The 14,587-nt window shown below is 51.1% G+C and overlaps 1 protein-coding gene across 1 annotated transcript in view; it reads right to left on the reverse strand.

The window, feature by feature from the left end:
* Positions 1 to 14,210, reverse strand: part of sqor (sulfide quinone oxidoreductase) — a 30,679-nt gene extending 16,469 nt beyond the window's left edge. Inside the window, exons 1-6 of the mRNA XM_070859127.1 lie at positions 14,046 to 14,210; positions 11,750 to 11,979; positions 5,751 to 5,921; positions 5,585 to 5,638; positions 2,093 to 2,287; positions 1,574 to 1,783 (exon numbers count right to left, since the gene is read on the reverse strand). Coding sequence (XP_070715228.1) covers positions 1,574 to 1,783; positions 2,093 to 2,287; positions 5,585 to 5,638; positions 5,751 to 5,921; positions 11,750 to 11,979; positions 14,046 to 14,094 — 909 coding nt within the window. The 5' untranslated portion in view covers positions 14,095 to 14,210. The remainder of the gene's footprint in view (positions 1 to 1,573; positions 1,784 to 2,092; positions 2,288 to 5,584; positions 5,639 to 5,750; positions 5,922 to 11,749; positions 11,980 to 14,045) is intronic.
* Between the last annotated feature and the right edge of the window lie 377 nt (positions 14,211 to 14,587).

The following is a 14,587-nucleotide window of genomic DNA, read 5'->3' on the forward strand; positions in this document are numbered from 1 at the left end:
GAAACAGTGAGAATGGGTTCAGGCTGTTTGTTGTCCACTGCTTCGCATTTGTAGAGCCCTGGACGTTAGTCTCCTGCCTATCGCTTGGGCTGAGTGTGTCCCGGGGGGGGGGGGGAGGTGGGCGTGGGGTAGGGGGGGCAGGGGGTGAACGTGCGAGGGGGGGGGGCGCGGAGTGAGCGTGCGGGGGGGGGGGCGCGGAGTGAGCGTGCGAGGGGGGGGCGCGGAGTGAGCGTGCGAGGGGGGGGCGCGGAGTGAGCGTGCGAGGGGGGGCGCGGAGTGAGCGTGCGAGGGGGGCGCGGAGTGAGCGTGCGAGGGGGGGCGCGGAGTGAGCGTGCGAGGGGGGCGCGGAGTGAGCGTGCGAGGGGGGGCGCGGAGTGAGCGTGCGAGGGGGGCGCGGAGTGAGCGTGCGAGGGGGGGGCGCGGAGTGAGCGTGCGAGGGGGGGGCGCGGAGTGAGCGTGCGAGGGGGGGGCGCGGAGTGAGCGTGCGAGGGGGGGGCGCGGAGTGAGCGTGCGAGGGGGGGCGCGGAGTGAGCGTGCGAGGGGGGGCGCGGAGTGAGCGTGCGAGGGGGGCGCGGAGTGAGCGTGCGAGGGGGGGCGCGGAGTGAGCGTGCGAGGGGGGGCGCGGAGTGAGCGTGCGAGGGGGGCGCGGAGTGAGCGTGCGAGGGGGGGCGCGGAGTGAGCGTGCGAGGGGGGGGCGCGGACTGAGCGTGCGAGGGGGGGCGCGGACTGAGCGTGCGAGGGGGGGGCGCGGACTGAGCGTGCGAGGGGGGGGCGCGGACTGAGCGTGCGAGGGGGGGCGCGGAGTGAGCGTGCGAGGGGGGGCGCGGAGTGAGCGTGCGAGGGGGGGCGCGGAGTGAGCGTGCGAGGGGGGGCGCGGAGTGAGCGTGCGAGGGGGGGGCGCGGAGTGAGCGTGCGAGGGGGGGCGCGGAGTGAGCGTGCGAGGGGGGGCGCGGAGTGAGCGTGCGAGGGGGGGCGCGGAGTGAGCGTGCGAGGGGGGGCGCGGAGTGAGCGTGCGAGGGGGGGCGCGGAGTGAGCGTGCGAGGGGGGGCGCGGAGTGAGCGTGCGAGGGGGGCGCGGAGTGAGCGTGCGGGGGGGGCGCGGAGTGAGCGTGCGAGGGGGGGCGCGGAGTGAGCGTGCGAGGGGGGGCGCGGAGTGAGCGTGCGAGGGGGGCGCGGAGTGAGCGTGCGAGGGGGGCGCGGAGTGAGCGTGCGGGGGGGGGCGCGGAGTGAGCGTGCGAGGGGGGGGCGCGGACTGAGCGTGCGAGGGGGGGGCGCGGACTGAGCGTGCGAGAGGGGGGCGCGGACTGAGCGTGCGAGGGGGGGCGCGGAATGAGCGTGCGAGAGGGGGGCGCGGAGTGAGCGTGCGAGAGGGGGGCGCGGAGTGAGCGTGCGGGGGGGGGGGCGCGGAGTGAGCGTGCGGGGGGGGGCGCGGAGTGAGCGTGCGGGGGGGGGCGCGGAGTGAGCGTGCGAGGGGGGGGGCGCGGAGTGAGCGTGCGAGGGGGGGGGCGCGCAGTGAGCGTGCGAAGGTCCCCGCCGGAAGGGGAGGGAGCCGGGATTAAACAAATAATATGAACCTGAAAAGTCCTGGTGTCTCCGGGAAAGTCCAACCTTTCAAACACAGCCTCCTGCTTGTCTGGACGAACCTCAATCAGGTTTAGTCTGTAATTAACATCTATATTTCTCGCTTTAACAATCTTGAGGAGGGAGTCGGCATATTTCTTCACTCCAAAGATCACTGGCAGTGATGTGTTGTATATAATATTTGCTTTGGCCCGTTTCCCTATCTTAAAACAAGAAAAACAGTGCCACATTGACACAAGAAATTGTAATATTTTACATCAATGTGCGGACACAGACCCATTCGGAATCATTTTGGAAAGGAATTTAGTCTCAGGGAAATGAGGGCTGGTCAGTACAGGGGCACTGAGACTCAGCGTTCCCGGGATCGGGGGGATGGAGCGTTCCCGGGATCGGGGACTGGAGGTAAGAGCCGCGGATGTTTGTATAATGTTCATTCCCAAAATGTATTGTTAGATGTTGGAAAAGATTTAAAACTTGTACTGTGTCAAACTTCAGACAGAGCAGGTGGTTACCTTTCTGAGGTAGTGCTCGGACAGATACATGATCTTCTGTGGGGCCCCAGCACATTTGATGGGCGTATTGGGGAAGGTGAAGATGGCGTTTCCCTCTCTGAAATCCTGCAATGCTTTCCAGGTTTTCTCAACAAAATTTACAGAGTAGTTGGAACCGATTTTGGGGCCATTGAACCCATCAGGAAGTCCCTTAATCTGAAGAACAAAATGCAACATTAGAGTCGCCAGACCGGTGCCTGACAGGAGCCATGGATCAGCCAGCCCCAGGGAACCGACAGACATTACACTCTAACTGGCAGGGTGGGAACTCACATACTCTGGGCCACTCGTCCAGTAACATCCCCGTACCCCACTCCCCGAGCACCCCCCCACCCGAGCACCCTCCCATCCCCCGTACCCGAGCACCCCCCCTACCCCCATCCACCAAGCAACCCCCGTCCCCCGAGCATCCCCCCGTACCCGAGCACACCCCCATCCCCCGAGCACCACCCCACGCGCAAGCATGCCCCACCCCTATTACCCCCAACCCCCGAACACCCCCATACCCTGTACTCCCACCCCCAGAACACCCCCCCCACCCCATTCCCCCGTACCCTCCACCCCCCCAAGCACGCCCCACCCCTACCCCCCACTCCTCCAGCAGCCCCAACCCCAGAGCACCCCCACCCCACCCCCCACCCGTGGAGTTTCCCTCTCCGAAATCCTGCAATGCTTTCCAGAGAAGTTTACATTTATACAGAACCTTTCAGGACCTCAGAACGTCCTAAGGTGTTACACAGCCAAAGTTGCAGTCACTGTTATGTGCGAAACGCTGCAGCCAATTTGTGCACAGCAAGATACAAATGTTTTAGTGATAAATATTGGCCAGAATATTTGGAAAAACTCCCTTACTCTTCTTCAATACTGTCATGCAATCGTCACGTGAGAAGGCAAACAGCAGCTCGGTTTAACGTCTCATCCGAAAGACATCACCTCTGACAGTGTGGCACTCCCTCAGTACTGCCTCTCCGACAGTGCGGCGCTCCCTCAGTACTGCTCTTCCGACAGTGCGGCGCTCCCTCAGTACTGCCCCTCCGACAGTGCAGCGCTCCCTCAGTACTGCTCTTCCGACAGTGCGGGAGCTCCCTCAGTACTGCCCCTCCGACAGTGCGGCGCTCCCTCAGTACTGCCCCTCCGACAGTGCGGCGGAGTACTGTGCAGAGATGACTGTGCAGTCTAGCTGTTTTAACTGTCTCAAAAAAGGCGCCTGCAACCCCAGGGGAGGGGACAGGCCGGGTGTGAAGGAGAAGATTCCCTCCCTCCTCTCCATTTTGAATTGAAACTTTTTTTTTGGCCTTTATTGCAAGGTGGCTGTATGACCAGCAGAGGGAGCTGGTTTGATTTACTTTCCCAGACAGCAGTTAAGTTGTGTTTCGCTTTACACAATTCATTGGGAGGGGGTTGGGGGGCACGGGGCGGAGGGGAATGGGGCGTGCGAGGGCAGGAGTGCATGGGGATGTGTGGCAGTGACTTGGGAACAAGGCGACATCAGAATCCTTTGTGCGGTCTGTGGAGGGTGCAGGCAGGAGTGGAGATACCTGCTGTGGGTCACTCGCTCTATTTGGTCAAGGTGGGTGACGATGACAATCAGTGTGGAATTGCTACACACAGAGTGCTGTGTGCAGGAAACACCTTCAAACCCGGCAAATGTACAAGCAGGCCACCTGCTGTTCGGACAAACGTTTCTCAGACGTTTTCAGCACAAGCTGCAGGAAAGGTTTTCTGATTAGAATAGACCAAGGTCAGTGATTAGACATTTACTGTTTCTCTGTCTCTCTAGCACTCACTCCTACTCGCTGTTTGACTGTGGCAGCTGCTGAAATGGCGTCTCCCAGACACAGCACCGCAACCACCCAGATGGCGGAGTGTTGGAGAGCAGGTCAAGCGACTTCACAAAGCTGTGATTCTATTGGCCACTCAACCTGTAACTTCATAGGCCAAATATTCACAATGAACAAATCACATGAGATGACCGGCCAATAAAATGCAAGTAACATTTGGTGCAAATTTACTGAATGAAATACCAACAAAAAGTGTGTGTAGAGGTGGGAGAAATGGTGAAGTGTCAACTCAGAGGGCGAGAGGGAGGGAGAGAAAGGAAAAAGAGCAGAGAGAGAAAGGAGAGCGAAAGAGGTAGAAAGAGAGGAGAGCGATCATAAAAGGAGAGAGAGAAAAAGAGCGAAAGAGAAAGAGAGGAAGGTCAACAACAACCTGTATTTATATAGCGCCTTTAACGTAGTGAAATGTCCCGAGGTGTCACAGGAGTATTATGCGATAAAAATTTGACACTGAGCCGCACAAGTAGAAATTAGCGCAGATGACCAAGAGGTTGGTTTTAAGGAACGTCTTGAAGGAGGAAAGAGAGGTGGAGAGGTTTAAGGAGGGAGTTCCAGAGCTTGGGGCCGTGCCTTCTGTTACCTTCAGATAACAGAAGGCACGGCCACCAATGGTGGAGCGATTATAATCAGGGATGCTCAGAAGGGCAAAATTAGAGGAGTGCAGATATCTCTGGGGGTTGTGGGGCTGGAGGAGATTACAGAGATAGGGAGGGGTGAGACCATGGAGGGATTTGAAAATAAGAATGAGAATTTTGAAATCGAGGCGTTGCTTAAATGGGAGCCAATGTAAGTCAGCGAGCACAGGGGGTGATGGGCGAATGGGGCTTGGTGCGAGTTAGGACACAGGGCAGCTGAGTTTTGGATCAGCTCCAGTTTACGTCGGGTAGAATGTGGGAGGCCAGCCAGGAGTGCGTTGGAATAGTCAAGTCTAGAGATAACAAAGGCATGGATGAGGGCTTCAGCAGCAACTGCAGTACTGTGTCCAATTCTGGGCACTGCACTTTAGGAAGTATGTGAAGGTCTTAAAGAGGCTGCAGAAAAGCTTTATGAGAATGATTCCAGGGATGAGGGACTTTAGTTACGTGAATAGACTGGAGAAGCTGGGGTTGTTCTCATTAGAGCAGAGAAGGTTGAGAGGAGATTTGATAGAGGTGTTCAAAATCGTGAGGGGTCTGGACAGAGTTGATAGAAATTGTTCGTATTGGCCCCAGAAAACCAGAGGACACAGATTTAAGGTAATTGACAAAAGAATCAAAGACGACATAAGAAAAAGCTTTTTTATGCAGCGAGTAGTTAGGATGTAGAATGCGCTGCCTGAGAGGGCGGTGGAGGCAGACTCGATCGCTGCTTTCAAAAGGGAGTTGGATAAGTAGCTGAAAGAAAAACATTTTTAGGGCTCCGGGGAAAGGGCGGAGGGTGGGACTATCTGAAATGCTCTTGCAGAGAGCTGGCACGGGCTCGACGGGCCAAATGGTCTTCCGTGCTATAACCATTCTATGATTCTATGAACCCAAGTTAGAAACTAAACCCTGAAAATGCCCCGTGGGATCGCCACACACTTGAATGTTTATGGGAAACTCTGAGCACAGGATAGAATGGAGTAAAATATCAATACCTTATCATATTGCAGCTGCAATCCCAAAGCAACAATCAAGTATTTGTACGAGACCTAAAATAAAATGTAAAAAAAGTTATGATCTAATAGATACAACCTTCCCGATTCCCAACCACAAAAAGTCAACCGCCCCCTCCCTCAGCTCCGCCACACAGAGCGTAGTCACCTCTTTCCCATCATCAGTACGAACAAGATTCTTGTCTGGATCAAATTCCTGAACTCGGGACTTGATCCACGTGACTCCTGACGGGATAACACTGGCTGTTGACCGCCCTGACCTGTGTAAGGGTTTCGCTCCAGCTCCCACCAGCGTCCACATGGGCTGATAATAGTGTTTCTGAAAGACACGCAGCTAATTAGATACCGGAAAATTAAAACAAAACACAAAAATAATGGATTTCAGGCAATGCACTTGGCGCTCCCTTTACTGCCGCTCCCAATGGGAGAAAGCGTCCTAAATAGATGGGGAATTCAATGGTACCTTGATTCTGTACATTGAAATGAAGCGGCCATGCGGGGGTTATACTGCACAAAGCAGGCCAAGAGCCAGCGACAGATACGGGCCCCGTGCGACAAGTTTTTGCTGCTTCTGCTCATCTCCACGAATCCCAATGTTATGGTGAGCTGTGAACCTCACGTTGGTAAGCACTCGTCACTGATAACCTGTGCACAGGGTGTGTGATTCTAAACTCCGGCTCCCACCAAAGTATCCCAGCAATGTTGCACTGGGACTGTGGGCTTTTGGGGGGTGGGGGGAGGATCAGGGCTGGAGGGGAAAATGGGAGCTCGGGGGGGGGGGGGAATGGGGGCTCGGGGGGGGGGGGAAGGTCGGCGCTCGGGGTGGGGGGATCGGCGCTCGGGTGGGGGGGGATCGGCGCGGGGGGGGGGATCGGCGCTCGGGGGGGGGGGGAAATCGGCGCTCGGGGGGGGGGGGGGAATAGGCGCTCGGGGGGGGGGGGGGGAATAGGCGCTCGGGGGGGGGGGGGATAGGCGCTCGGGGGGGCGAGGGGACTGTGGTTTGGGAGGGAACCTGTGGTTTTGGGTGGGGGGGGAACCTGTGGTTTTGGGGGACGTGGGGAAACTGTAGGTCACTAAAGTACATTCACCCAAGATAAAGAAGGTAGTTGAACGATTTTGTGAGTTTAACAAGATTGAGGCAAATTCAATCTGAGAACTGTCGATCATTCCCACCACCGTATACCTTGAATAAAATGGGAATCTTGGAGTCCTGCTCTATTTTGAAGAGGTTCCTGCAGGACCCAAAAAGCCAGTACAGTTTGAACCTCCCTTATCCAGAACTCCCTTATCCGGAACCACCCCTTGTCCGGAACCATTCCCGGCCATTGGGTGGCGCATGCGCAGAACTCCGACATGAACAAATTGAAGTCCTTCCTCGCTGGCCTAACCCCGCGATCCCCCCAACCTCAAGATCTCTCTGGCGCACTCCCATCCCCAAGCCAGCCAGCTAGCTCCGATATCCCCTTGCTCAGTACCTGTACCATCCAATTTAACGTGACCACCTCTCGTCTGGAAAAATCCCTTATCCAGAACAGGCGAGGTCCGGAGGGTTCGGGATAAGGGAGGTTCAACCTGTAGTTGGGTTTTGTGCTGATTTTTTTGCGTATGTTTTGATTCACAAGCAACATCAGCACTTTGGAATCTGTTATGTTGAGACATGTTTACAATGTTCGGAGTGCAGCAGGAGCTCAGAGTGCAAAGCTAAGAGTTTGGTAAGCGGGAGAATTCGCGCAAGTGGGAGCAGGAGGTGTTGCTTTGTCTTGTTTTCCCCACCAGTACTGACTCCCCGACCTGGGAGGAAAAGAAAACAAAGTGTGACATCACAGCCAAGAGGGTAAGTGATTGGTGAGTAGTTTTTATTTTTTCCTTATCTGTTAGTAAGAACCCTTTGGCACTGTTGCCAAATGATGTTATTTTAAGGGTTAAGTCATAGCAGGAGAGCCCAGACCCATGTCATGCCCCTCCTGTGCCATGTGGGAAATCAGGGACGCTTCCAGTGTCCCTGACGACTACATGTGCAGGAAGTGTATTCAGCTGCAGCTCCTGTTAGACCGCATGACAGCACTGGAGCTGCGGATGGATTCACTCTGGAGCATGCACGATGCTGAGGATGTCGTGCATAGCACGTTCAATGAGTTGGTCACACCGCAGGTAAAGGTTACAAAGGCAGATAGGGAAAGGGTGACCATCAGGCAGAGCAGGAGTAGGAAGACAGTGTAGGACTCCCCTGCGGTCATCTCCCTCCAAAACAGATATACCGCTTTGGATATTGTTGGGGGAGATGGCTCACCAGGGGAGAGCAGCAGTAGCCAAATTCATGGCACCGTGGGTGGCTCTGCTGCACAGGAGGGCAGGAAAAAGAGTGAGAGAGCTATAGTGGTAGGGGATTCTATTGTAAGGGGGATAGATAGGCGTTTCTGCATACGCAACCGAGACTCCAGGATGGTATGTTGCCTCCCTGGTGCAAGGGTCAAGGATGTCTTGGAGCAGCTGCAGGGCATTCTGAAGGGGGAGGGTGAACAGCCAGTTGTCGTGGTGCATATAGGTACCAACAGTATAGGTAAAAAGCGGGATGAGGTCCTACAAGCTGAATTTAGGGAGCTAGGAGTTAAATTAAAAAGTAGGACCTCAAAGATAGTAATCTCAGGATTGCTACTAGTGCCACGTGCTAGTCAGAGTAGAAATAGCAGGATAGCTCAGATGAATATGTGGCTTGAGGAGTGGTGCAAGAGGGAGGGATTCAAATTCCTGGGACACTGGAACCGGTTCTGGGGGAGGTGGGACCAGTACAAACCGGACGGTCTACACCTGGGCAGGACTGGAACCAATGTCCTGGGGGGAGTGTTTGCTCGTGCTGTTGGGGAGGGTTTAAACTAATATGGCAGGAGAATAGGAACCTATGCAAGGAGACAGAGGGAAATAAAATGGGGGCAGAAGCAAAAGATAGAAAGGAGAATAGTAAAAGTGGAGGGCAGAGAAACCCAAGGTAAAAATCAAAAAGGGCCACATTAGAGCAAAATTCTAAAGGGACAAAGAGTGTTAAAAAGACAAGCCTGAAGACTCTGTGCCTCACTGCGAGGAGTATTCGTAATAAGGTGGATGAATTAACTGCGCAGACAGCTATTAACGATTATGATATAAATGGGATTACGGAGACATGGCTCCAGGGTGACCAAGGCTGGGAACTCAACATCCAGGGTTATTCAACATTCAGGAAGAATAGTCAGAAAGGAAAAGGAGGTGGGGTTGCTGGTTAAAAAGGAAATTAACACAATAGTAAGGAAGGACATTAGCTTGGATGATGTGGAATCTGCATGGGTAGAGCAGTGGAATACCAAAGGGCAGAAAACGTTAATGTGAGTTGTGTACAGACCACCAAACAGTAGTAGTGAGGTTGGGGATGGCATCAAGCAAGAAATTAGGGATGCGTGCAATAAAGGTACAGCAGTTATCATGGGTGACTTTAATCTACATATTGATTGGGCTAATCAAACTGGTAGCAATAAAATGGAGGAGGATTTCCTGGAGTGTATTAAGGATGGCTTTCTAGACCAGTATGTCAAGGAACCAACTAGAGAGCTGGCCATCCTACACTGGGTGTTGTGTAATGAGAAAGGACTAATTAGCAATCTAGTTGTGCGAGGCCCCCTGGGGAAGAGTGACCATAATATGGTAGAATTCTTTATTAAGATGGAGAGTGACAGTGTTAATTCAGAGATTAGGGTCCTGAACTTAAGGAAAGGTAACTTTGATGGTGTGAGACGTGAATTGGCTAGGATAGACTGGCAAATGATACTTAAAGGGTTGACAGTGGATAGGCAATGGCAGACATTTATAGATCACATGGATGAACTTCAACAATTGTACATCCCTGTCTGGAGTAAAAATGAAACGGGGAAGGTAGCTCAACCGTGGCTAACAAGGAAAATTAGGGTTAGTGTTAAATCCAAGGAAGAGGCATATAAATTGGCAGAAAAAACAGCAAACGCGAGGACTGGGAGAAATTTAGAATTCAGCAGAGGAGGACAAAGGGTCTAATTAGGAAGGGGAAAATAGAGTATGAGAGGAAGCTTGCAGGGAACATAAAAACTGACTGCAAAAGCTTCTATAGCTATGTGAAGAGAAAAAGATTAGTGAAGACCAATGTAGGTCCTTTGCAGTCAGATTCAGGTGAATTTGTAACGGGGAACAAAGAAATGGCAGACCAATTGAACAAATACTTTGGATCTGTCTTCACTAAGGAAGACACAAATAACCTTCCGGAAATACAAGGGGTTCGAGGGTCTAGCGAAAAGAAGGAACTGAAGGAAATCTTTATTAGTCAGGAAATTGTGTTGGGGAAATTGATGGGATCGAAGGCCGATAAATCCCCGGGGCCTGATGGTCTGCATCCCAGAGTACTTAAGGAAGTGGCCCTAGAAATAGTGGATGCATTGGTAGACATTTTCCAACATTCGATTGACTATGGATCAGTTCCTATGGACTAGAGGGTAGCTAATGTAACACCACTTTTTAAAAAAGGAAGAAGAGAGAAAACGGGGAATTATAGACCGGTTCACCTGACATTGGTGGTGGGGAAAATATTGGAATCAATTATTAAAGATGAAATAGCAGCGCATTTGGAAAGCAGTGACAGGATCGATCCAAGTCAGCATGGATTTATGAAAGTGAAATCATGCTTGACAAATCTTCTTGAATTTTTTGAGGATGTAACTGGTAGAGTGGACAAAGGAGAACCAGTGGATGTGGTGTATTTGGACTTTCAAAAGGCTTTTGACAAGGTCCCACACAAGAGATTAGTGTGCAAAATTAAAGCACATGGTATTGGGGGTAATGTATTGACGTGGATAGAAAACTGGTTGGCAGACAGGAAGCAGAGAGTCGGAATAAACGGGTCCTTTTCAGAATGGCAGGCAGTGACCAGTGGAGTGCCGCAGGGTTCAGTGCTGGGACCCCAGCTATTTACAATATACATCAATGATTTAGTTGAAGGAATTGAATGTAATATCTCCAAGTTTGCAGATGACACTAAGCTGGTTGGCGGTGTGAGCTGTGAGGGGAATGCTAAGAGGCTGCAGGGTGACTTGGACAGGTTAGGTGAGTGGGCAAATGCATGGCAGATGCAGTATAATGTGGATAAATGTGAGGTTATCCACTTTGGTGGCAAAAACAGGAAGACAGAATATTATCTGAATGGTGACAGATTAGGAAAAGGGGAGGTGCAACGAGACCTGGGTGACATGGTACATCAGTCATTGAAGGTTGGCATGCAGGTACAGCAGGCGGTGAAGGCGGCAAATGACATGTTGGCCTTCATAGCTAGAGGATTTGAGTATAGGAGCAGGGAAGTCTTGCTGCAGTTGTACAGGACCGTAGTGAGGCCACACCTAGAATATTGTGTTCAGTTTTGGTCTCCTAATCTGAGGAAGGACGTTCTTGCTATTGAGGGAGTACAGCGAAGGTTCACCAGACTGATTCCTGGGATGGCAGAACTGACATATGAGGAAAGACTGGATCAACTGGGCTGGTATCCACTGGAGTTTAGAAGAATGAGAGGGGATCTCATAGAAACATATAAAATTCTGACGGGATTGGACAGGTTAGAGGCAGGAAGAATGGTCCCATTGCTGGGGAGTTCCAGAACCAAGGGTCACAGTCTAAGAATAAGGGGTAAGCCATTTAGGACCGAGATGAGGAGAAACTTCTTCACTCAGAGTGGTTAACCTGCGGAATTCTCTACCGCAGAAAGTTGTTGAGGTCAGTTCGTTAGATATATTCAAAAGGGAGTTAGATATGGCCCTTACGGCCAAAGGGATCAAGGGGTATGGAGTGAAAGCAGGAAGGGGGTACTGAGGTGAATGATCAGCCATGATCTTATTGAATGGCGGTGCAGGCTCGAAGGGCCGAATGGCCTGCTCCTGCACCTATTTTCTGTTTCTATGTTTGAATTTCAGCATGCTTCCCCGAGGCTGTTGCCAGGGAGGTATTTGCAATAACTCAGACCTTGCTAATGGGGAACATAGTCCAGGGTCAGTTGCTCTGTCAATGGCCAATATATCGCAGACTGCTCCGCCACACAGCGGGAGATACGGAACTAAAGTGACAAGATGAAGGGTGTAAACCCACAAAGGGAAATGGATAACTCACCTCGCTCGGCTCAATCACGGCTACATTCCCAGCACCCAGTTTTCTCTTCATCCGAGCACTCATGGTGATTCCCCCAGTTCCACCTCCAACCACTAATACTTCATAGTGATTTTTGGATGCACCGTTTGGCGAGATATGGAATTCCCTAAAACCAGTGTTTAAGGCCTGGAGCCCAAGTTTCTGCAGCACTGGGCGGACTTGAAGAACAGCCATCCTGGTGAAATGAGATCCTGCAACCAAACATCTTAATCAGAAATGCAGCAAAACTCTTTTACATAACATGCCAAGTAAATTTCCATCCAAGAACACAGGATGCAAAGTGCCACTGCCCCACAGACCTTGTACAACCTGACTGATCAGAACACCCACAATCTCCTGAGGGGAGAACGAACAAACCACAGGTAAACCTTCGAAAAAGGTAATCAAGTGAAATTCCAGTCTACCAAGCCAATGCTGCCTGTTGCATTCCGCAGACGACTCATCCACAGTCCCGACGTAAGCTGGGACACGGGCAGTTGCTCTGTGATTTACTCTCCTGACAAGAATTACCTATTTGCCTCTTTCGCCCTAACCCTCCCCTTCTCCAAAAGCCAGGTCAAATTACAAAATTCACTGAAGGAAGTGACAGGAAGAAACCCCTGTCCGATTGATGAAGCACAGTGCCACAACTCAAACACAATGTACCATCTCCAATCAACAGCAAACTGAGCCATTGGGGCTGGAACGCAAGATAAACTACTGAGATTTATTTTCAAGGTTAAAAGACAAACAGAAATGTTATTACTTGTGTTATGTATTCAACTATCATTGTAACCCATGTATAAGCTGACCTAAGTTGTACACCTTGAGAATATTGACCACAAGGGGTGAACTTTTGGGAGACACTCCTAACCTGGACTTTCAGGTATAAAAGGGGAAGCTCCACCCACCTTCATCACTTAGTAATAAAGGTAACTGGTCACAGAGTGACCTTCTCTCAAGTAAGGGCCTTGTGTGCATTTATACTGTATAGTAAGGACATATCAACTTGGCCTCTGGGATAAGAATATCAGGACCATATAATAGAGAGAGAGGGAAAGAGAGAGAGAAGGGGAGACAGAGAGAGAGAGACATAGATACACACAGAGATTTACTTCCCAGTTCACAACCGGCACAGATTTGAGAGATCTTTGCGAGACTCTACACAGTCACCATTTGTACATCGGACATCACACAGCTGCTTAAGGTTGAATTTGACTGGGATTGTGTCCAAGCACCTATCCTGGGGCCAGGGAGATATTTCAAGTGGTCTCTGCTTCAGACCAGCTTCCAGGCAGGCTACCACAGGTTCCTGAGCTGAACGGACTTCACTACAATACACAGGAGCACCAAAGTTGCAGTGATCAATCCAGCTAAGGCCATGATTTGTACAAGTGCAGTGCCCCATTTGTACACCGAATGTGACAGAGGCTGGTTTTTACATTACATCGGATATACAACACAGAAACAGGCCATTCGGCCTAACCAGTCCATGCCGGCGTTTATGCTCCACTCAAGCCTCCTTCCATCTTTCCTCATCTAAATCTATCAGCATAACCCTCTATTCCCTTCTCCCCCATATGCTTGTCTAGCCTCCCCTTAAATGCATCGATACTATTCGCTTCAACTACTCCCTATGGCAGTGAGTTCCACATTCTCACCACTCTCTGGGTAAAGAATTTTCTTCTGAATTCCCTATTGGATTTCTTGGTGACTACCTTATATTGATGGCCTCTAGTTATGCTCTTCCCCACTCTGTACCCACTCTATCAAAACCTTTCATCATTTTAAAGACCCAGCCTGTTAACCCTTTCCTGATGTATATACCCTCGCATTTCTGGTATCATCCTTGTAAATCTTCTCTGCACACTCTCCAGTGCCTCTATGGGCTGGACTTTCCCTAAAGTGCCCTCCCCACCTCTCCCTCAACCCCAACGCCCGATTGCCGCCCAAAAACACCGCTAACGTTCTGCAACTAACGCTGGCGAAAATTTCCATAATTACAGTAAAAAAATATCACCCGGCAAGAAAATGGATCTTGCAGCAATATTCTCGGCGGTTAAGGGCGAAACTAGATGAAACGGGCGGTTCTTACCAGAATGGACGGTAAGTACTAAAATTTTGTCCGAGGCTGCGGTTGGGCTTAAGGTGGGGGGGAAACTCCAAAAATATTTTTTCAGTTAAACAAAAAATAAAGAGTTATAAAACATTGTCAAGACACTTAACGTAATCGCCATTTTAGAAATTAAAAAATAATTTAAAAAAACCTTTAACTTGCCTTTCTTTGTCGGGTACTCACCTACCGCCCTGTTCCGGCAGCTTTCCATGGGCAGTGTCCTCGGCGGTGTGTATGGGTCCCCGCTAAGGCCAAATGTAGATCCTGGCGGTTTTCTCAGCAGTGCATGTGGGCGGTCGCTACCCGGCGGACTTTTCAAAACGTAGGCGGTACTCTTTTAAAAAAATAAAGAGGAAACTTTCGCCAGGCAGTTTTTCATCAAAAAACTGCTGTGCCACTGAGAAAACCACCGACAATGAAGGCGAAAGTCTAGATATCCTTATTATAACATGGTGACCAGAATTGTACGCAGTACTCCAAGTGTGGTCTAACCAAGGTTTGATACAGGTTTAGCATAACTTCCCTACTTTTCAATTCGATCCCTCTGGAAATAAACCCTAGTGCTTGGTTTGCTTTTTATGACCTTGCTAACCTGTGTCGCAACGTTTAGTGATTTGTGTATTTGTATCCGAGATCCTTTTGATCCTCTATCCCACTCGGTGTGAGTAATAAGTGACCCCCCTAATCTTCCTACCAAAATGTAA

The sequence above is a fragment of the Pristiophorus japonicus genome, chromosome 17, assembly GCF_044704955.1.
Source record: "Pristiophorus japonicus isolate sPriJap1 chromosome 17, sPriJap1.hap1, whole genome shotgun sequence".
NCBI classification, from domain to species: domain Eukaryota; kingdom Metazoa; phylum Chordata; class Chondrichthyes; family Pristiophoridae; genus Pristiophorus; species Pristiophorus japonicus.